Source organism: Tamandua tetradactyla, chromosome 4 (assembly GCF_023851605.1).
Source record: "Tamandua tetradactyla isolate mTamTet1 chromosome 4, mTamTet1.pri, whole genome shotgun sequence".
In the NCBI taxonomy this organism is placed as follows: Eukaryota; Metazoa; Chordata; class Mammalia; order Pilosa; family Myrmecophagidae; genus Tamandua; species Tamandua tetradactyla.
This window is the reverse complement of record NC_135330.1, coordinates 189,296,488-189,318,766: the sequence shown is the minus strand read 5'-3', so window position 1 is coordinate 189,318,766 and position 22,279 is coordinate 189,296,488. Positions and strand designations below refer to the sequence as shown.

General features: G+C 40.4%; 1 protein-coding gene across 5 annotated transcripts in view; it reads right to left on the bottom strand.

Annotated features, from left to right (window-relative positions):
- The window catches only part of TNFRSF19 (TNF receptor superfamily member 19), a 71,012-nt gene that overhangs the window by 15,999 nt on the left and 32,734 nt on the right, over positions 1 to 22,279 (bottom strand). For all 5 annotated transcript variants that reach the window (XM_077158846.1, XM_077158844.1, XM_077158848.1 and 2 more), the window contains exon 5: positions 19,830 to 19,915. In XM_077158846.1, the coding sequence (XP_077014961.1) occupies positions 19,830 to 19,915 (86 nt within the window). The remainder of the gene's footprint in view (positions 1 to 19,829; positions 19,916 to 22,279) is intronic.

The following is a 22,279-nucleotide window of genomic DNA, read 5'->3' as shown; positions in this document are numbered from 1 at the left end:
CAAATATTTTAAAATTAAACATTAAAATGTGATTTGGAATTGTGATGCCACAGGTAGAATGAGAGGAACAAAGTACAGTGGACATTTATAATAAATAGTAAACATGATCTATTCTTTAACCAGGATTATCTAAATTAAGAAAATATCATTTTTCAAGCAAATGAAACTGGAACGGGGATACTAATATTTGCACCTTTTTCCTAAGGAGACATTCTGACCTTACTTTTGAAGTAAATATATATCTGTGTCCCAGCATCTGTGCCTGGCAAACGTTGGGGAGACTATTTTCCAACATCTGCACCGGGGACAGCCAGCTGTCATGTCAGGACACAGTTTCAAATGTGTTCCAAGGGCTGAGTTTCCAAGTTAGTGCCCTAGGCTGTTTTTACTGATTTTCTTTTTTGAGCAGAAAGCACATAATAAAGTAAAGTAAAATAAAAAGTACAACTATGCATGCACTTTTCCATTGTTGAGAAATGTTGTAACAATTGTTTATAAATAAAGAACTTCTGAGCTTGATTCCTTCTTTTTAAGCTACCGTCTTAAGTACCACTCTGATTTCCACAGCTGTCCTTTGATGATGGACAAGTAAGTGAATGAAGGCAGACCCCGAGATTGTCCCAGGTTTCCTTGGTTTTTAAGACTAATTCAGATGATTCGCAAGAATGCTTTTAATCTGAGCAGAAGCCATCCCTAAGAAGGATGCTTTTATGTCTTTTTTCCCACTTTGATTATTTTTGCCATGTTGTACCTAAGGGCTAGACACTGAATGCCCTTTGGATTTATTAAATTTCAATAAAGTGAAATTGAAAAGCTGAAGCAATATCCCTGGAACGAAAGAAATCGTGGCACATAGCAATGGCCCCGTTAGGGTCCCGAGTCTTGTGTTATGAGGTGGAGCCCATTTAGAAGCAAGCAGCGTAGGACACGATCTGAGTCTTCAGGAAGACCTTTGAGTTCTCTCATCACCCAGCAATTCTGATTTTATCAAGGTCTGTTTTTCTCTGGGCTGCCTGCTTGTCACTGAAGAAAATGTGAAATGTCCTTCTTGAGACAACTCAAGGAAGGAGAAAAGTTTTGGGTTATATTTATGTCAGTTCTTAAATGTGAAGCACTGAGGAGTGGTGCTCATATTTATATTTAATCTCCTATTCTTACATGAGGAGTCACTTATGGATTATTAGTAAGCAATAATCTATATGTGTTATTACAAAAGACATTTTAAAAGAATTAGAGCCAATGTTCTACAATGGTCCCCATTATCCTATTATTATCTTTTGAATCATAAAAGGAAAAGTTCAAATCTTGCAAGTAATACATTCGCTGTATGAATCAAAGCCCTTTATTGCATTCTGGAAAACTTCCATCAAAACACTTTGCTGAATTGTGTATAACAAAAGAGGCATACTGTGAGAAAAGGAGAAACTTCTTGGAATGACAGTTTCTTACCCTTTCAGTTCTTATCTGCTACTTTATTTCTGCTTTTGGAAAATCTTAGCTAAAGACAGTAGCTTTTTAAAAGTATCTCTCTGAGAGAGAAATAAGCAACCATTAATAATCATTTACTACTGATAGAACACTATAACAAAGCAAAAGGTTAAAGCTAACGATGTATTCTAGATATTTTCATTGTATGGAAGAACAGTTGCATTTAATTAGACCTACTGAGGAAGTAGAAAACTGCAGCAGTAACAGTCCAAATACATAATATACATAACAAACTGAAATAGTAGAATCTATGTGGTAAACATTTCATCTACGTAAAACATCTTAAACCTGTGTTTGCATGAACCTGGTTTTACTAAGTGAGAAGTAAAATATAAAAAAACACATACTCTAAAACCAAAATGATTTGCTTTTTTGGTGCTCTTGTGTAAGAGACTGCTTAAATTGAAACCATTGTTTATTGATAAATTTAAGCACTTTGCTTCTGAAAGAACATAGATTACTTTTTTTTTTTTTTGCATGGGCAGGCATCAGGAATCGAACCCAGGTCTCCCATATAGCAGGTGAGAACTCTGCCTGCTGAGCCACCGTGGCCCATCCCATAGATTCCATTTTAAAAAGGATTAAGGTAGAAGATTCCTTCTACTGGCTCCATGAATATCCCCAAGCTGTCATCTCCCTTTTCCTTCCCTCTCTTTCCTGGCTTTAAAATGGTGCACAATCGAATGGTCAACAGTTTGGGTTCAAATCCTGGCTTTGCCATGTACCAACCATGCTATGTACGACAGGCAAATGACAATCACCTTCCTTATCAGTAAACTCAAGAAATAACAGAACCCACTCCCCAGGATTTTTGTGGGAACTGAATGAAGCAATGCATGTAAAATGTTTAGCATGATACCTGGCATATAATGAAAGCCCCGTAAGTGCTAGTCATTCTCTCCCTCCCTGTTGCTAGGAATCACACATGGGGTGTCTCTTACTCAATAGAAACCTCCTACACGGCAGGCAGCCCACTGAGTAAATTGATGGGCTGCGTTACTTGCAACTGATTGTGTACACATGTGCCATCGCAACACATCCCTAAAGCACTGGGAAAGTAAGAAGAAAATGAATAATATAACAAACCAAAACAGTTCTTTCCAGAAGTATAGATTCATTTCTTCTAAAACACACAGTCACACTGGCTTTCCTCTAAGTATCTCAAAGGGATTTACCAATATGACCCAACTGGCACCATCAAGCCATGTTATATAACGATAAACAACAATCAGCAAAATAATGAAACCTCAAGGAATTTGGTTAATGAAATGTTAAAGTCATTAGTAAGAAAATCTTTTAGAAAAAAATCTTTAATAGGCAAATAAGAAAGCACTTTAATTATTTGTCCATTAAAGACAGCTCTTAGGAGACACAGCAGAGGCACACTTTTTCAAATCTTTAAAGAAAACTCTACGTTGAAGGGGTGTGCAAGGCAAGCCATAGCATCTGCCCTTACTTTTCCTTAGAAACATTTTTAGAGAATTAGTATGGATAAGATGCAAGCTGATGGTGCCATAATTGAGTATAATTTTTGTACAAGATTTCCAAATCTTTTCCAAAGGGTTTTTCCCTTAAACTTTTTATTTTAAAATAGTTTCAAATGTAGAAGACAGTTGCAAAAATAACATAAAACCCATACAGAGAATTGTAACACACTCCTTCCCAGATACTCAGATCCATCAGTTTTAACATTTTACCACATTTGCTGTATCATTCTACCTATCATCTATCTGTCTGTCTGTCTGTCTATCTATATCTATATCTGTCCATTTTCTAAACGTTTGAGAGTTGGTTATGTACATCTTGATCCTTAAAACATAATGGTTCCACGTATATATCATAAAAGCAAGGAAACTCACTTATGTAACCACCTTAAGTATGGTTAGCAAGTTCAAGAATTTTACCACTAATAAAAACCCTTCAGCCTATATTGCATTTTTTTTCATATGTTCCAATAATGTGCTTTTGAGCCTTTTCTCCTCCATTGTTAGATCGCCTCTGGGACCATGCATCTAATTGTCCTGTCTCTTTAGCTGTTCTTCCTTTTTTTAAATTGTATTTCAGAGGATTTTATTAAGTACTGTTGGTATGGATACTTGGATAAAATTGATTAAAACAATATGATTCTTTCATTCGTACCTGCTTGAGCACTAAGACAATAATTTGACCTTATTAACTACATAGTGGCAAATAAATAAAACATAAACAAACGCTAAGCAAAATGACAGTACATGTTCAAAGTGCATGCAGAAAAAGGGGCACTGAAGGACAAGAAAATGATAGAAATTACAGTCTGAAAGGAAGACACAGAGAAGGAAACTATTGTTTCAATGTACATTTTTCTGGTTCTACTGTCCACATTGAAATGGTCTCTCACTGCAAAATTATGGCAGGAAATGAGACCAGCACCCTGGACATATATTTCTCTTTGCCGACAAGTCAATTTGACTTAATTTATTAATCCAGAAATCGCCCAGTCTCTACTTTGTGTGTATAGGTGTGGGCTTGGTTCCCTGTCCAACTGGGACCATTATTCTCCACTGCAAACCTCCTCCAACTGCACAAACTGCCTCCCACAGCATGTTTTAACAGAGTGCCTTGGGCAGCCAAGCTCTTTTCTTCTTCGAGACAGCACCACCCAGAGCTACATCCACTGTGCCATTCGCAGCCACCCAGTGTCTTCAAGTGGTGTCTTAAGACTATAAAGTAACTTGACAGCACAACTTGAGTACAAAGCATTGTTACCATGCCAATGTAGCTTTGTTTGGGTCTTAGACAAAAAACACAGTATCGTCATTCATTCTGACTGCAATAAGAAGAACTTTGTGCTTCAATTGCTAGAAAAATAAAGGCTGATTTTTCCATAGCCTTTCAAATTCGGCAGTGGATGCTGCTTAGTAAATATTCTTTCCACACGCTTCTTGAACTTCTCTCCTCTTCTCCCTTCCACCCCTTACTGCTGTGCATTTCACTCTCCATCTGCCCCTCCTTCAGGTCCTCTCAAGAGACCGTCCTCCTGCAGACCCGGGGTGCAGACCCCATGCTGCAGCCGAAGCTGAGCAGAGCCTGCTTCTTGGGGCCACCTGGAGGTGGCCGGGGAGCTGCCTAGAAAATGAGGACAAGGTGTGGGCTCTGAGAGTTGGAATCTTAACAAGGTTTGTTCCCCCAATGCTGTGGGGGAGATGCCAGGGCAGGAGAGGCAAACCCATTGGGGATGAGGACATGGGTGGGCACAGGAGAGGCTCCAGGGGCGAGGGGAGGGGACAGGCCATGCAGCAGGTCCCACCCCCCTTCACCTGTCCTCACTCGAGAGTGTGGATGAGTGCATATCGATTGTGGCTGGATTTATGGTCAACAGCCAATGGTCTTTTTTTTTTAATTCTCTAAATTTGGCCTTGGATTTTATTTATTAATACAAAATATGAATGTTTCTCTGCTGCTGAAAATGAAAATTAATGATGGTTATGGAGAGCTGAAACGAACAGCTGTAATTTCTTCTCGACATGATGAAAGAAAACTGTAGATGGGCGAGAGAGAGATGGGAATTCCCGCTCTTTAACGTAGGTTCACCATCAAGCTCACCACCAGAAATGCCGATGGGAGGCCGTAATCAAAATGAAGGAAGATGGGAGGCAGCGGTCCTCAGCAGCCCAGGGGTGGGAAGCTGAGGGCCAAAGGAGTCGCGGAACCGTGAGGAGGGGAGCGGAAGTGAGGGTGGTGGGGTTTGGGCTGGGCAGAGGTGGGAATGGCCTGTGGGACCAGGGAGGAGGTGTCAGAGCTGGACCAGGGCTCTCATGCCACGGGGCAGTGAGAGTGACCTGAAGCCCTTGGGCTCACAGAGACAGAGCCTGAAGTTTAGCCAGGAGCCAATGAGTTGCCAGAAATGAGGAAATCCAAGGTCGTTACTGGGCTGCCCCAAGTCATGGAGCTGCTGAGATTCCGGGCGGGAGACGAGCGTTTCGTGAGCAGCGGCGTCTCCCAGGAAGGTGGGGGCTGCTGCCAATTCCCCGGAAAACCTGGGGTACAAACAGGGGCAGAAACGACAAGAGGAAGAAGAGGGCAAAGCCAGGCTCACCCCTCTCCTTCAGGGAGGCATGCTGTTTTCATTTAAGGCTGGGAACCATAGCGTGGACGCAGAGAGAAAGGCAAATTATTCTTCAAAGAGAGAAGATTGCTCTGCGTTTTTCTTCTTTCCCAAAGCACATTTTGACTCCTGCACTCTCACACAGACACTTCCTCTCGTTTCTGCAAGTGTTCTGCATGCTTGGAAACGACTTAAGAGAGTTCCTGCTGTTTTTCATTTTGCTTCCAGATCATTTGGCCTAGAGAACCGGCTAAATAGGAGTCTCTACCCTCTTATTTCTCACCAGGATTATGTATGTTGAATACCCTCATGTACATCTTTGAGGGGAAAACAAAGGAGAAGAAGGGTAGGCAGAGAATGCAATTACCAGGGGAGAGCTCGGGCAGAGAGGTGAGCACCAAGCTGGCACCCACAAGATGCCCAGTGGAGCGACTGGTTGAACATTTACCCCATGTGCTGTTCAAAGAAGCACCACAATGCCAAGACAGAGATCACTGCTTTAACCTCTTCATAGCTTTCACTTTGGCCCTCGGTGGATAATAAGGATAACAGTTCAATTTTGTACTTTAATTACCATAAACACCACAATTAACACTAAAAAAATTATGAGCCCCTGAACGGCAGCAGATTGTCTACAGTACTTCTCTGCAAAAGATGGCAAAGTAAAAGGATTTTTCCTCCTTTCTGTGATATTTTTCTTCTTTTTTTATGTGTCCGCAGTTTTGTAAGGTCCGGCTGTGTTTATTTGCCTGATGAAACAATGAAGCTTTTAAACTTCTACGCCAAGAAACAGCAAAGACACCATAAAAGAAACACGCTATTACAACCCTCAGCATCTGTGCCGAGCATATGCAAGCTCGAACGCAAGCTCAAAAAACAGTTCTGTTTCGATTGGGACCAACAGGCAGGACTGTCCCCTGGGAAAGGGAACAAAGATCTGGAACTTGGGACACTGCCCCTCCAGTTCCTGTGCCTGCCTTGCCTTGACCCTCTGGACGCTTGTCTCCACTTGTGCTCCTGGACATTACACCGCTGTGAAAGCACATGATGGAGAAGCACACTTTCTCCTAAGTGCCCCACCTCCCGTAATTTCCAGGTTTCCTGTCATTAGTAACGTGGGATAATTCATATTTACCTCACTGTAGTATTTAAATGAGTAATCTGGTGATGAAACTCAAATTATTTCTGCCCTTTAGCTTCCAACTAAGAAAAAGAATGTGTGTATGGCGATGCACAGTTTAATAAGGCTGATCCAGTCCATGCAGAAAAGAAAATCTGAATTTAGATGGTTGTTTTTTGCTATCTCTGCTGTTAATTTATTTATAACTTCTCTGTTAGGTTGGAAAGAGCACGCTTCTCTTGAGACTTGGAACATGAAGCAATTTCCCATTCAATCCATGCCTTAATGCCTCTGTTAAAATTCTTAGGATCTTCTTTTAGATCCTGAAAAAATTGGGACACTTAAATAACTTGTGAAATAACCTGTCTGAAAGTCACACTGCTTTTTGGTTGTTCTAAGCCTTAAACCTTCGTTGCAGAGAAGAGTGAATGAACTAATCCATGAAAAGCTTCAAGTAGAGAATGGTTCATCTTGGGCTTTGGGATGATTACATGAGGTAGTTATAGGAAAGTATCCTTTTGATACTAATCAGCATTAAAGATTAAATGGGCATTTCCCTCTTCTTCTTTTGCAATTCTTCATCCGAGTGCCAGGGCTGAAAATAATAGGAAACATTGCTGCTGATGTGAAATGAGTTATTAATCTCTTCCAAATTTGTGCTAATCTTCCATAATTCTTATTGACAGCACAGGGAGCAAACAAAATATAAATCTATACAATAACTCTTGAGAAAGAGTTGTGCACCTCAAAGCGCATGAGTTTATTCTGTATCTGCTGAAAAACACTGTGCTTAACAGTTCCCTTGTCTCCTCCTTGACCCCTCTGAAGCTTATGCTCAACAGCAACCAGAAGACTCTTCTTTAACGAAGTTGGATTACATCATTCCTTAGTTATTAACAACTTCTCATCTCAGCAGCCCAGAATAAGAATGAGAGCCTTTAATCCTTAAAGCTTAATATAATGCCTGGAGTATATTAAGCAGAAAATCAAAAAGTATTGGTAATGTCCCTTGAGGGATGGGAGAAAAATATGGAACTAGTAAACTTTACTACTGCAGAAACCCAGTACCGTGTCAAACATTAGGGACACCCAAATCAACCGGCCAAGCCCTGATCTTGAAGCTTGCTCTTGTGAAGCTTATGTGTGCAGCAGAGAAGCTTAGCCTACCTACAGGGATGCCTAAGAGTTACTTCTGGAGGACCTTTTTTATGGCTCAGATGTGGCCTCACTCTCTCTAAGCCCAACTCTGCAAGTGCAACCATTGCCCTCCACCCTACGTGGGATATGACATGGCAGCATGGGAGATGACTCCCAGGGATGAGAATGGCTGTGGTACCATGGGATCGACAATGCCATCCTGACCAAAAGGGAGAAAAGAAGTGTAACAAACAAGGTATCAGTGGCTGAGAGAGTTTGAACAGAGCTGAGATACTACTTTGGAGGTCACTCTTCTGCAAAACTTCAGTTAGACATTGCTACCTATCATGGCTTAACAAACCCCAACCAAAATCATTTTTGTCAATTCTAAAGAGCACCTAGGGTATTATATAAGATTCTATAAATGTTCCATGCACTAGGGTAACTTTCCAGAAACCTACAACCTCCAGATGGCTCCCTGGACCAGGTAAGTCCTCAAATGCAGAGGGCCCACCCTTTCCAGATCATCAACTAGTTTCATTGCCCTATCCCACAATAGGGATATCCTAGGGATATCGATAATAGGGATATCCTATTATCGACAGCCCCTTCCAACATGAAAAAGTTAGAATGGGCATAGCCCAAACACCCCTAAAGAGTAGAAGAAAGAGCAAAGGTGATGGTGGAGTCATACAGAGCAGGTAGGGTTTAAAAAGGGAGTATGAGTGCTGAATCATTGTATCAATATCTCTTTTAGTCTCTAGTATCTTAGAGCAGCTAGAAGTGAAAACCTAAAATTGTGGAATTGTAACTCACACCAAACTCTGAAATCTGTTCTATAACAAATTGTTGCAATGTGCTTTGAAATTTATTGCTTTTCTTGTATATGTTATTTTTCACAAAAAAGAAAATGAAGACAGGTAGGTGGTTGATGGATTAGGAGAAAATATAGTGAATAAAGGCAAATGTTCTTAATAATTAAAAAAATACTAAATATATTAAAGAAGGAAAGTGAGGAATCTAAAAAAATGAACAAACAGATAAATAACAAAAAAAAACTCATTCGGAGTGAAACCCAGAGTGCTTACAATGGCCTACAGGCTGCACCTGACCCTCAGAAACCCCCTCCCACCCACCCCTCAATTCACCTGTGCACTTGCTCCTCCCCAGCCTCGGTGAGAGCTGCTCCCTAGGCCTGGAACATTCTGTCTAGGGCTTGCTCCAAATTTAGGAGGCCTTCACACCACCTTATTTTGAACAACCCCTCTCAGCCCCTTCAGACAGTAGAATGTCAGTAGCTTGAGGGCTGGGAATTTGGTCTGTTTTCAGCAGTGCTCAGAACATAGTAGGGAGTGGATATATTTGTCAATGAATGAGAATACCAACTCACATGCAGATCATTTCCAAAGCACTCTGCTGCTATCTAGATGAGCCCTAAGCACTCAAAAGTTCCCCTCCCCACCACCACATGCTTCCTGAATTAAACAGCCTAACATCAAGAATGTTCTAAAGTAATTTTCTCATTTTAAAGGAAAGCCTGCACTCTATCACCAATGACAGACTCCAGAAATTATGGATTTTCAGTTGCACTTTTAAGTGCAATAGTCAAGATTTTATGGAAAAATCATTTAAAGGCAACATTTCATACCATAACCCTCTGGCTTCTTGGTAGAAAATGAAACATGGACAGGACACACTAATATATACATAATTTCTTTTTTAATGCAAGAAAACAAAAAGATGTCCAAACCTTATCTTCAGGACAGTTCATAAAGAGAAGCCCTGGGAGGCTATTCCAAGAAAGTCAACACTTTGAAAATGACTTCCTCTCTTTAATTACAATTAAATTAGTATCAAAAAAGATGTTTCTTGCACACTGAATTAAGAAAAGGCCTTCATGATTCATAACGTAGATAAAACTCTCGAATACTTAACATAGTTTCTCTGAGATGGTCAAAGGAGTAAATGGAAAAGCTTAAAAACCCCAAGTGGGCTATTATCTTTAAAATGAACTCTTGTTTGAAACTTGACTTTAAGCTTCCATTTTTTTTTTTTTACTTTGTGATACCTTTTCAAACTTATGAGTTATTTTGCACCTTTTTTTCAAGTAGGATGATCCAATTATACTTCATTTCCAGTTTCTATTTTTTTCCAATTTCTCTATTTACTTATAAATTCTCTTGTTCCTAGTCCCTCTGAGTTCTCCGAGCTCAGTGTGTCTCTGCTGTCACCCAGACCTGGGTTCGAATCCAGTCTCCTCTTCCCCATGAAGCTGTGAAGTGAGGGCATTAACTGGATCCACACCACAGAGAATTACAAAAAATCACTGCCAGGTCTGTTTTTGGCCCCTTTCCGGTTGAATAAAGCTCCTCTGGCCCAGAAAAAAAAAAAAAAGGAAAAGCAGATGCAGTGTCTGGTACATTTCAGAATTCTAGAAATATTTGCTATTCTCAACTCTCCTGCTAATTCTCTTTTCCCCTTCAAAATGATGTTTCTTCCATTCAATCCCCTTCCTTAGGCAGCTGACCAAGGAAGCGGCCACACACAAGTCCTTGTTTAAAAATAAAGGAGTTCCAGTGCATGGGCTCAGGTCACATACTCTACTTTCCTTTCGGATGTGAGAGCCCCGAGTTCAAATTGCTGGTCTCTCGGCTCAGCGGGAGTCCTCACACAGCCACCTCGTGACCAGCACTCGGCCCGATGAAAAAGAGAGATCGCTCAGCCTCAAATGTGAGTATTTCCACTCCAGCTTTGGCATAAACTGTTAGGCTGTTTACCCCCAACAGCTCACATGTATTTATTTGAAGCCTGTAATGGGCACACACATGAATCACGGGTTGATTTGTGAAAAGCCCACGACTTCGTGAAACAGACCTGCCGGATTTCACGTTTTTAAGGTAAACTATACTTCATCTAAAATTCATTGAATTTAATGATGGCCTTTAACAAACAACCTGTTTCTTCGGGAGTAAATATTTAAGCCAGCTCACTGACTTTAAATGTCTCAAAGAGATTGGAGATAAAAGCCAGAGAAGTTAGATTTATAGCTAACTGGGTAATAATCAACTGCTACTGGTTTTCGGAGGTTCAGATCAAAGTCTCGTGATTCCCCTCTGAGCCTTCAGCTCCTCCTCCTGACAGTCTCTCCAAAACATCTCCAGATCCAAGGGATGCTGTCAGCTCATTATTGAGTGGAAGCATTTAAGGCCCCACCGCTTTTTTTAAAAAACTCATAACAGACAAAGTTAATGGCTTGAAAATATTTATGCAACTGCATATCGGAAGAGAAAAAAAAAATGAAGGTGGAGTACCTAAGTTAAGAAACTTTTTTTCTTGTAAGAATTTTCTGATATCTAAAGCTTTCATAAGCTACAAGCTAGGGCCAAGGAAAGATATTTGGAGCACGAACGTTGGATAGAGCTAAACAAACATAGGTGGTAATTACATTGATGGTGCAATTTTTCTCTAAAGAGGCCAGGAAAGTCAGGTTGCCCAGTTGTTTTTTCAGTATCTTCAGAAAATAAGGAGTTTGAGACAACAAATTTTCAGATCACAGTTGTTGACCTGCATAAGCAAACAAGCTAAGAAAGGGGGGGGGGGGGATTAATCATTTTGAATGAAAATCTTTCTCAAACGAATTAGTTTTTTGCTATCTTTAAAAAGACTTCAACAAATGGAATTTGATCAACCCCCGTACCTCTTTTTAGAGTCCAGAATAATAACGAGAACTGTAATTATCGTACTGAGTGGTATTAGAGGGAAAACCTCTGGGTCAGCCATTAAGAGGTACAGGGTTGTTTGCGCTACAGTAAATGACACAAAATTCCAGTGGGTTTTTTGGAGTTCTCACGGCTGCCTTTTGTGGTTTTTCTGCCTCTTTCCCACTGGCCCGCAGGCTGCCCTTGCACTTCTTGCTGTAGGCATCCTCTGCTGCTGTGAGCTGATGCCCTGGCTTCTGATTCCTACCACAGCTGCTTTGGCTTGTTCTGGCCAGGTTTAGAACCGAAATAAATAAGCTCCAAAGGGAGGCCTTCAAAGGCTGGCCTCTTGCTAAAGAGTTTCAGAGCAGGGAGAGCAGGGCTGCTGCATCATTTATTTGGTTTCTGCATAATCAACCTTTGACCGCTATTATTTTAGCATGTTTTCAATACAGTAATTAAATTACATAATATTGGCAAAAAAGCAAAGGGAGATAGCAAAGAAAAGTGGAAGGAAGAGAAGAAGGAGCGAGAGAACCTCAAACCAGCAAATAAATTAGCAAGTAACGGAAGGAGTCTCTGCTCTGTCTCCAGGGAACTGACTGGCTTTGCCATCTGTTTCTCAGAAGCCATGGACTGTCTCGACTGTGCTGAGGTGTCTTCCTAACCTTTAGCCTGAAATTTCTGGAAAGAGCTACATTTTGAAGACCCTTCCTTAAGAAGCTTCCCTTCTCTACTGCTTTACAGATATGTTTAAAATAGACCATGGCACTCACCTCTTCCTCAAACGATCCCCAATGCAGGGCTCCATAAACAGAATCCAAGCTGGCAACCCCCTGGCCAAACTCTCAATACAAGAATCTTGGTCCGAAGACCTCAAACCATTTGAAAACCCTCAGGAACCCTTAATTAGTACACGAGGCTCTGTGGGCCATCCCACAGAAGGTCCAGGAAGTACCCTGGAAAATCAGGTCAGTACATACTAGCAAACTCATCAAGAACTCTGCAGCACAAACAAAAGAGAAAATGCACCAAAAAATACAAACATACCCTAAAAAAGTCTCAAAATGTTGCCACAGCCAATGTAAAAGACATCTGGATTAGCTATACGTCTTCTGTACCCCGTTATAAGTATCTACTCTTATCAGTTTCAGCAAGTGCCTAAATACCACTGGCTGAAGACAACTAGGTGTTGGGTGAATGCCAGGAATGGAATCCTCAAACTTGGGAGTTCGAGGGGAGAGACTCTTCAGATAAAGGCTAAAGCCAACGTGTAACTGCCATGAGTAACTTGCTGCACGATGCTCCCACCTGCTCCCCTCCTCCCCTCCATCCTCCTCTCTTAAATAAAACCTGAAACCCCACACTGGTAACGGTTTCCAAACACCCTGATCTATTTCCTCCTAAATCTACTGTTTTTGTTTCCTTTAAAAGAGCTGTTTAGGGTGCATGGGTGGATTAGGGGTAGAATGCTCGCCTTTCATGCAGGAGACCTGGGGTTCAATTCCCGGACCATGCACAAGCTCTCTGCTCCCTTCCTGCAAAAAAAGAGCTGTTTACCAGGCACTCTTACATTAAAATAATTTAGCACTGCATGAAGAGACAAAGATATTAGCTCCCCTGGATACATAAAACTGCCTTACAGGAGTCAGTCTGTTAGTGCACAAATATGAAAAGGGTCCTGCACAGATACGTGCCCAGCAGCACTGAGTGTAGCAGCAAATGCCTAGGGGCAACCTTAAAAGTCCTAAAAGGTAGGAAAATACCTATTTGATACTCTACTCAATAATGTCATTAAAATGATGCTTAATAAGAAAATTATACCAGTGGGAAAATGATACGAATAGTATATACTGCATAATCATACCTATTTAACAAATCAGTGCTATAGATAGAAAAAGGACTAGAAAGAAAAATGCCAAAATGCTGTTTCATTTAGGTGCTTTTGGCTATTGAATTTTTAAAAATTATCATTAGTGAGCCAATACTTTCAAAACTTCTAAATGTTTATTTTCAAATTACTTGTATTCTTTATTCAGAAGACATTTTGAATTTCCTCTGGAAAAAAATCATTCCTTTCTATTTTGAGGTTCTTGGTGGAAAAGAAGGCAAATCTTTCTCCTCCCTCTCAGAAAGAGGAAATAATTGTTTTTTAATAACGTGGTTTATTACTTTATTGGTACAAAGGACTTTTAATTGTTTCCTGACAGTATTAAGCCATGTAAAGTTCCTAAATTGCTACAGGTCATTACAGCTCATAGTTTTTCTTTCTCCAACACAAAGCAATTTATTTGATCCCTTATCTCTTTAGAATCACGTGGCTTACTTTACAAAGCCCCTTAGAAGAAGGCAAACATCTAAGTTAAACATCCTTAAATAATGCTGTACTCTGGTGAAAACCGCTCTGAATTTTTCCAAAACCGACTTGTTTCGACCACAGATTTGTTCCAAATAAAGTCAACACTGCTAAAAGAAATCACACAAAATCTGCATTTCTTATCAGACCCAGGGCAGGATACAGTACTTCTAAAATTTCTAATGCATTTTTTCCTCTTCCTCCTTAATGTGCTAAATGGGCCCATATTGTTAGGAAGTAAAGACACAGGGAGGAGTAGAAGCCAGAAGCAGCAGTTTCCACATAAAAGCTGTTTTTATTTAACTGTGGTTCAGATGATGCCACTCATCAAACCGTGTTTCATGCCAAGCAGCTGCTCTTACAGATTCACGCTAGCAGTGACCCGACAGAGAGGTCATGGATGGACTGGTTGATTGTTATCACACATCTGGTCATTACTTGGGGGTAGGGGAGTCCATAAAGCTCAAGACTTTTGGGCATGGGACAAGCCTAGGGCACCAACCCCAGTAGGGTCTCAGCCTGGTATTCTAAACATTGGAGCTGGTCAACCCAAACATAGCCTGCAACTCCTTTCTAGGCGTCCTTCATCGCTTCCCCACCAACAGGTGGGGTGAAGGACCAGCACGACAAATCCCAAAGTCAGCAGCACCATGAGAAACTCCAAGTACCAGACAACTCCCAACCACCATTTACCCCAAAGAGCACAGCTGGCATCAGGCGGGAGTGAGGGCCGGAGGGCAGAAGGGGGCCATGGTGTGCAAGAAATCAGGCCCTGGGGTGGACGGAGCTACTGAGCTCATTCTGCAGTGAGTGCCATGACACTGGATATATCTCATCTAATTGTTTCCAATATCTGTAGACACGGGGATATTATCCCCAGGTTACAGAGGGTAACTGGAGGGTCAAAGAGGTGAGGTGATTTGCGCAAGATCATGCAATCAGTATTATGGCAGAATCAAGATTTGAAGCCAACAGATCCCATCATGGGTTGAATTGTGACCCCCCAAAAAGATATGCTGAAGCCCTAATCCCCACTCCTCAGACTGTGATCCTGTCTGAAAGGAGGGTCATCAGTGATGGAATGAAGCAAGTTGGGGTGAGCTCAAACTGGAGTGGGGTGGGTCCTAACCCAACATGAGTGGTGTCCTGATGAGAAGAGGAACCTTGGACACAGAGACAGATGGAGGGAAGAACATCATGTGATACCCAAGGCAACGACTGAAACCCAAGAGTTGCTGGCAAACTACCAGAAGCTAGGAAGACGCAAGGCAGGATTCTATGCTACGGATTTTGGACATGTGGCCTCTGACAATAAATACCTTTTGTTCGAAGCCATCCAGTTTGTGGTACTTGTTTTGGCAGTGTGAGGACACTAAGACAGGTCCCATGCTGTTTTCTACTCTGCTGCTTCTGGTAAACACCAACTTTTTGAGGACTTTTCTAGACTAGGTTTTTCTATGAAGACTCATGCAAATAGAAAGAGTTATGAGGGCTAGAAGCTTCTTTCTGGTTTTTGAATTCACTCTACAGGAAATACAGGTACACCCTACAAAGAGAGAAGCTTAGACTGCATTATTCTACATTTAAGCTGTGGAGAACTTGTCCGGTATATGATAGCTGAATGCTAATCTATTTTCCACTATACTCTTCCTGTTTAGTGGAGCAGGACACATGAGGGGCTTCACCACTGTCCCTTGACTCAGACGTTCTGGTCTGTCACCAGTCATTTCTCAAGACAGCAACCAAATGCTATGAAATGAGAGCTAAGCATCCCAGGAGACTTGCATGCTAGAAGGAACAGGGAAGGGAGCCAATACACATGCAACCCCATTAGCTGTCAGACTCTGTCTAGGCAACTTACGTCCATGAACTCATTTAATCTTTACAACCACCTGGGGTGGCATCACCCATCTCACAGAGGAAGAAAGCTGGCCCGAGAGGCCAAACTCACTCCAGCCATAAGCAAGTTTGGAACTGGGGTGCAACCTTGGAGAGTTGACAGAAACTTGGGAGGTTTTCAATTGCATAATTTTGGTTTGCTTCGATGTTATATAAATGTAAGAAAATGTGTTCATGTTCACTCGAAATCATTCTTGTGTTATAAAAATTGAAGCAGCTCTCCTTTTTAAAAATGTGCTTATAGCTTGTTACATGCTGCACACTTAGGGTATAAGTTAAGTATGTCTTCAAGGCATCCTCTGGGGACTGGTTCATCCCAGCAGTAGAGGCTCCTAGTGAGGGCCAAATGAGAAGTAAACCAATACCTCACCAAGACCTCAAACTCCCCAGGAACCCTGATCTCACCCGCAGACTCCACTCTTACCTCTCATACACTTCACCCACTCTCTGTAATAAGAACCTCAAACACATGGTCTCTTCCAGCCTTGGCCTTGGTAGAACAGATGCTAACTCCCAGAATTCCCTCAACTCTGGCCGCTGACCATAAACACCCCTGTTCATCACCCCTCACCCACAAATCCCTCCCTTTGGTTAGACCCTAAAAGACCTCTTCCACCCAAGGCCACACCTGCCACCGTGCTTTGGTGAGTCTCCCCCAACTGCACAGGAAAGTCTTCTCTAGCTACTACTAGGGAAACTTTGTTACTGATAATTCATTTGTTCTCTCATGCCAACCTCTCTCAACTGGATCCTTCCCTTCAACCTTCAAAATAAAACAAAAAACCCTCATATGCACAGCTCCTTCCATCACCTTATTTCTTCTTCCACAACTGGGCAGAGTTGTCCATAACTTCTGTCCCCTTGTTTCTCCTTTCATCAACGTCTCATTTCATTATAACCCAGCTTCCGTTTCCATCATTAACTAAAATGGCTTTGGTTAATGTCATCAAAGGCCTCCACGGTGCTAAATCCAAAGGACAGCCCCAGTGCAGATTTACTTGGCTTGCAAACAGCACTCAACATTGCATTCAACAGGCTACTCCCCTGGATTTCTTACAAGCTCTCTGGGCCCTCTTTTGGAGCTCATCCTCCTCTAACTGATCCTTAAAATGACAGTTCAAATATCACGTGTTCAGGAAAGCCTGGTCACAATTTTGCATCTTTTTGTGAATTATTTGAATTCTGATTTAATTCTGAGTAGATAATCAACAACTCAAAGGTTAGGATCTGCCTGTTCCCCGCTGTGTCCCAAGGACCCAACACTATGTCTGGTGACTAACTGGCATTCAAATATGTGTTCAATCAGCGCAGGAAAGAGGTCTTGCCTCACCAGGATGACAGTATTTAACTAGATCCTCAGATGCTCTCTTCAGGAGTGTGGACAGGAAGCACAGACCAACGCAGCCTGTTGAGGGAGTGAGGACGACCTAGCATATGTGAGATCCCACAGACGCACTGGAGACTGAACACCAGGAAGGGCTCAGAGCCTCCTGCTACAGAAGGCAACAAGCCAAGCCCTCAGTCTCCAGAGCTGCCTTGGATCCTGAGTAAGGGCTCCTCTAGGTACCAGAAGGTTTTGAATTCTGGAAGGTTCTGGTATCTCTCACTATAATGCCGATCCTTGAAATAAAACCCATTGCTTGAGGTAGCTTGAGTGGCGCCACTTTCTTATAATCAAGAGTCTAAATAATAAAGGAACTCTTCAGGGAAAAAAAAAATCATTAAAGAAGCAGTTCTTTGTGTGGAGTGTTGAAAAGCCCAAAGTAGAAGAAATGAAAACATAAGGCGCCTTACATAATTTCCCCAAAAGGCTTCAAGATCTCTTTTGAAGAGATTAGTTGTATTCTGGAATTATTCCCAAAGTCTGTGCCAAAGGCAGCAAACTTTTTTTTACAGAGATAAGGCTCATTGCTCACTCAAGACCCCCAGACAGACTGGCTTTATGATTTGGAAGGTTATTAACTGTATAAACTGCATTTCTGACTTTGACAAATAATTTCGTTTTCTTTGCCTTCTAAAAAGTTTCATATATCAAGAACTTTATATCTATAGAAATAAAACTAGTTGCTTTCATTTCAAAATCATAACTTACTAAGGGCTTCACACAAAAGTTACATGGGAATTCTATGTTCAAAGGGTAAATTATGATGTTGGAAATTAACCCCATGGGGAAAACATTCCAAAGCCTCAGACTTTTGTGTAGAAAATATTAAATTTAAACCCAATAAATTAAACGGGGAAAACCTAGATCTCTCTAACTTTAAACTGGGCAATATCGATTTTTTAACTAAATCTCATCATGGTAGTTTGGGAAGAAGTTCATAATTTTAGATCTGTACAAAATGGCAGCTGAGTTGACCCCTGAGTAGGACAATGTTGTTGCCTGGTTGTAACTGGCAAGTAGGAGATGGGAATCGAACCTGGGTCTCCAGCATGGCAGGCAAGAATTCTACCACTGAGCCACAGTCGCACTGCCCAGGAGATGTCTTTTTATGGACTGTGCAGTATATAGAGGTTCTTTCAGTATCTCCTACATTTTAGACTTTTGGAGTCTTCATTAAAGCAAACAGTACAAGAGGAAGCCAACACGCTGTATATTATATCAGCCAATAAAATATGGATTAGGGAGTTTGATTTTTCTTAAGGAGACAGTAGAGGGTGGTAGAAACAACATGATATTTGAAATGAGATGACCTGGCTTGAATAGTCTGCCAATTACCAGCCAACAACAAAAATCATTAACCTCTCTCTCGCTAGTGTTCTCAATGACAAATAGGATTATTGAGAAAATTAAATAAAAAAATATTTAAGGCACTGTATAGTTCCTGATGCACAGTAGGCATTCAATATTTCATCTGTTAATTGTGAGGAATATAGGGCAAATGTTCACATACGATTAAAATGAGTGTCAATATATATTCTATCAATGTTAGTCTTCATTGTCTTTTTTGCTTTTCTGTCACTTTAAATAAAGAATTGAAAGGAATGCACTTTGGTAAAGGACATAATATAATGGGCTGCAAAATTCCATGATGTTCTTGGAAAGAGAAGTAGTATGTGACCTTATCAAATATTGCAATAACTTTCAATTAGTTCAGACGGTGCTTTTGTAATAGGAAGAAGCAAGAAGATGGAGCAAACCCATTGAAAATTATATCAGGACGACCCCTAAATACATCTATCCACATTACCAGTGCTTCCCAGCACTTCCCATGCAGCATGGGCATGGAGCAAACCCCCTACTCTCACCCTGCCTCCTAGATGGACTCAGCTCTGTGCTGGCCCAGATTGTCCTGAGAGCACAAGTGAGCCCACCTGCTGATTCTTTCCTTTTCCTCGTCTTTGGCTTTTCAGTGATCAGAGTTCATATTTAGGCTTAAGAAGAGTGAGGAGCCACTACCGATACAAAACCAATGCAGGTTGATAATGACTTGTAACAAATACCTTTCATATCTGAGGCAAAAGAGACTCAAAAACTAATGCTGAAATAAAGAGCAAATGGCACCGTTTCCTCATTTACAGCTGCATCTCCAGCATGCAAGGGGTCCTCTGTTCTCACTTGTTAATGAGAAAATGAGTGAACGAGTGAATGAATGAATGAAATAAACTTAGATTCATTTAATGATGCATTAATCAGGGCAGGTGATTCATAGAGAGAAATGTCTCTGGAAAAGCAGAGAAAACCCTGGGATTTGTGGGGCCATAGCACAAAGACGTCACGTGTTACAGCTCAGACCACTTATTTAATTGGAGTGGCCTGTGCTCAATATCTAGCATGAAAGACAAGACTCGAATGGTGCTAGCGGCAGTGAGATGTCTGTGCTTCACTGTGGGATTCAAATCAATGAACACAGTTTGCTGCCCGAAGGACCCCACAATAGGGGTCTATGTCCTGCGAGAAAGCTTGACAAAAGGAGTGTGCGCTGTTCAGCCCTACAGCGGGGACAGATTTTACACCATTCGCCAATGGAAGGAAGGACGATTGAAAAAAACATAATAATAAAGGCCAAGCATCCCTTCTGCTGTGTTTATATCACGTTCACTCACAGTGTGGCTCGTAAGAAGGAGGAGGATCTCCACAGGGTACACACTCCATGTCTTGAAAACCAACCAGCTTTGTCTTGCGGTAAAATCTACAAGAGAAGGGACAATCATCCTTGTTACCTTGGTCGCTGGCACTCACAGCTGCATATTTATGTCATAAATGACCGGTAGTCTCCATGACCAGTTCCATTGTGTAAACAACCCAGGTACTCAAAGGTTTAAATAGAATAGATCTAAATAGACGTACCCTTGGTAAAGCCCTACTGGGCACTTGATAAACATCAATTCCACGAAACACACCATTTTGCAGGCTGTAATAAACCTACACTTTTTCTCTACTGGAGTTGAGTGCTGGTGAGGAAATAGGACATCAGTGGTCGTTGCCATTTATATTGGAATTTAAACTTCAAAATACCTTACAAATCAAGTGCTAGTTTTTAACATTTGGAATCCAGGGATCAAAAAAGCCAAGGAAACCCATAAAAAGCAATGGAAAAATGAGGGGAGATATTTAGTCAATCTTGATATGCGGAAGTCTTTCTAAGCATGACAAGAAACCCGGGAGGCAAGGGGAAGAAATGAACAGCTTTGCCCATAAATTTTTTTTAAGACATCTGAAGAACAAAAATAGATAAACTAAAGCATCATCAGCACAGTTAATAGGCAAAAGAAAATTGAAAAAATGGTTCTAATCTTAATATAGTTTATAATCAATAACTTAAAATTTTAAAGTCGTTCTGGCTAAAGTTAACACTGCAGCTGAACATTAGGCAACAGATGCTAATTCCCCAAAGAAGAACATTTCACAATTTAAATTTTTCAACATTAAAACTAAATCATGGGCAGGCCACGGTGGCTCAGCAGGCAGAGTTCTCACCTGCCATGCCGGAGACCCGGGTTTGATTCCTGGTGCCTGCCCATGCCAAAAACAAAAAACCAAACAAACACAGTCAAAACTAAATCATGATGTAATTAAAATTTCTATTTCAACATTAAAATGTTTAACCTCACTACCAACCAAATGAATGCAAGTTGAAATGAAAAAAATACCATCTTTACTTAGAAAATAGGGACAGAATGAAGTAATTTCTTTCACCAGTATTTGTCTGAATGTAGGCAAATTTAAGCACATGTATCTATTGCCAGTGGTAATAAAATGTGACTTTTATTTAGCAGCACGTCATCAGAACTTAATAAAATAGCTTACATCTTTTATGTTTCATTTTTTGAAATTTGTCCTAGAGGAATAATGAAGAGGGTAAAACTGTACATACAAGAATGTAATCATAGCATTACATTAAAAGAAAAAACACCATTTAGGAACAATTCCAGTGTCTGACAGTGAAAATGACAAGCATTTCATTTCATGCAAAAAAAAAAACAAAGGAAACCAAGGCAATGAATTGCAAAATGGCCACTAGAAAAAATGACTCAAACTTATTTTATATATATATATTATTTATTATCATTATTATTTTTTTGGCATGGTCAGTCTCTGGGAATTGAACCAGGGTCTCCAGCTTGGAAGGTGAGAATTCTTGCCACTGAGCCACCACTGCATGGCCCATCATATATATATATATTTAAGTTTTTTTTAAATTTATTTATTAATTTAAAAAAATTAACAAATGAACTAAAACATCAACATAGATAATCAGTAATTCACAGTATCATCACTTGGTTGCATATTCATCATTTCTTAGAACATTTGCACCAATTTAGAAAAAGAAATAAGACAATAGAAAAAGAAATAAAATGAAAACAGCAAAAAAAAAAATTATACATACCATACCCCTTACCCCTCACTTTCATTAGCATTTCATACTAAATTTATTTTAACATTTGTTCCCCCTATTATTTATTTTTATTCCATATGTTCTACTCGTCTATTGATGAGGTAGATAAAAGGAGCATGAGACACAAGGTTTTCACAATCACACAGTCACATTGTGAAAGCTATATCATTATTCAATCATCATCAAGAAACATGGCTACTGGAACACAGCTCTACATTTTCAGGCAGTTCCTTCCAGCCTCTCCATTACATCTTGAATAACAAGGTGATATCTACTTAATGCGTAAGAATAACCTCCAGGACATATATATTTTTTAACTCAAGAAGTTTTATTAGGTAAAAAAAAGAACAGTATATAATTTCACTTTGTAAAAACGTACACTTGAGTATAAGTTCTTTCAGATTATTACCAAGGCAGATAAAAAAATTTATATGTATAAATTTGCATTGAAAAAAGTTTGGAAGGATGTTATTTACTAAATATTAACTGATTATTTCTAGATACTGAAAGTTTTAAAAATACGTTAAGTGAAAACTTTTTAAAAGTTGGGGAAATATAAGGTATATATGGGAATCAAATGGAGACGTTAACGTTTTTAAAATAAGGAATTCTACTCGTGTTGAAACCGTTTTGAGTTCCTGACAATCAAACAGAATA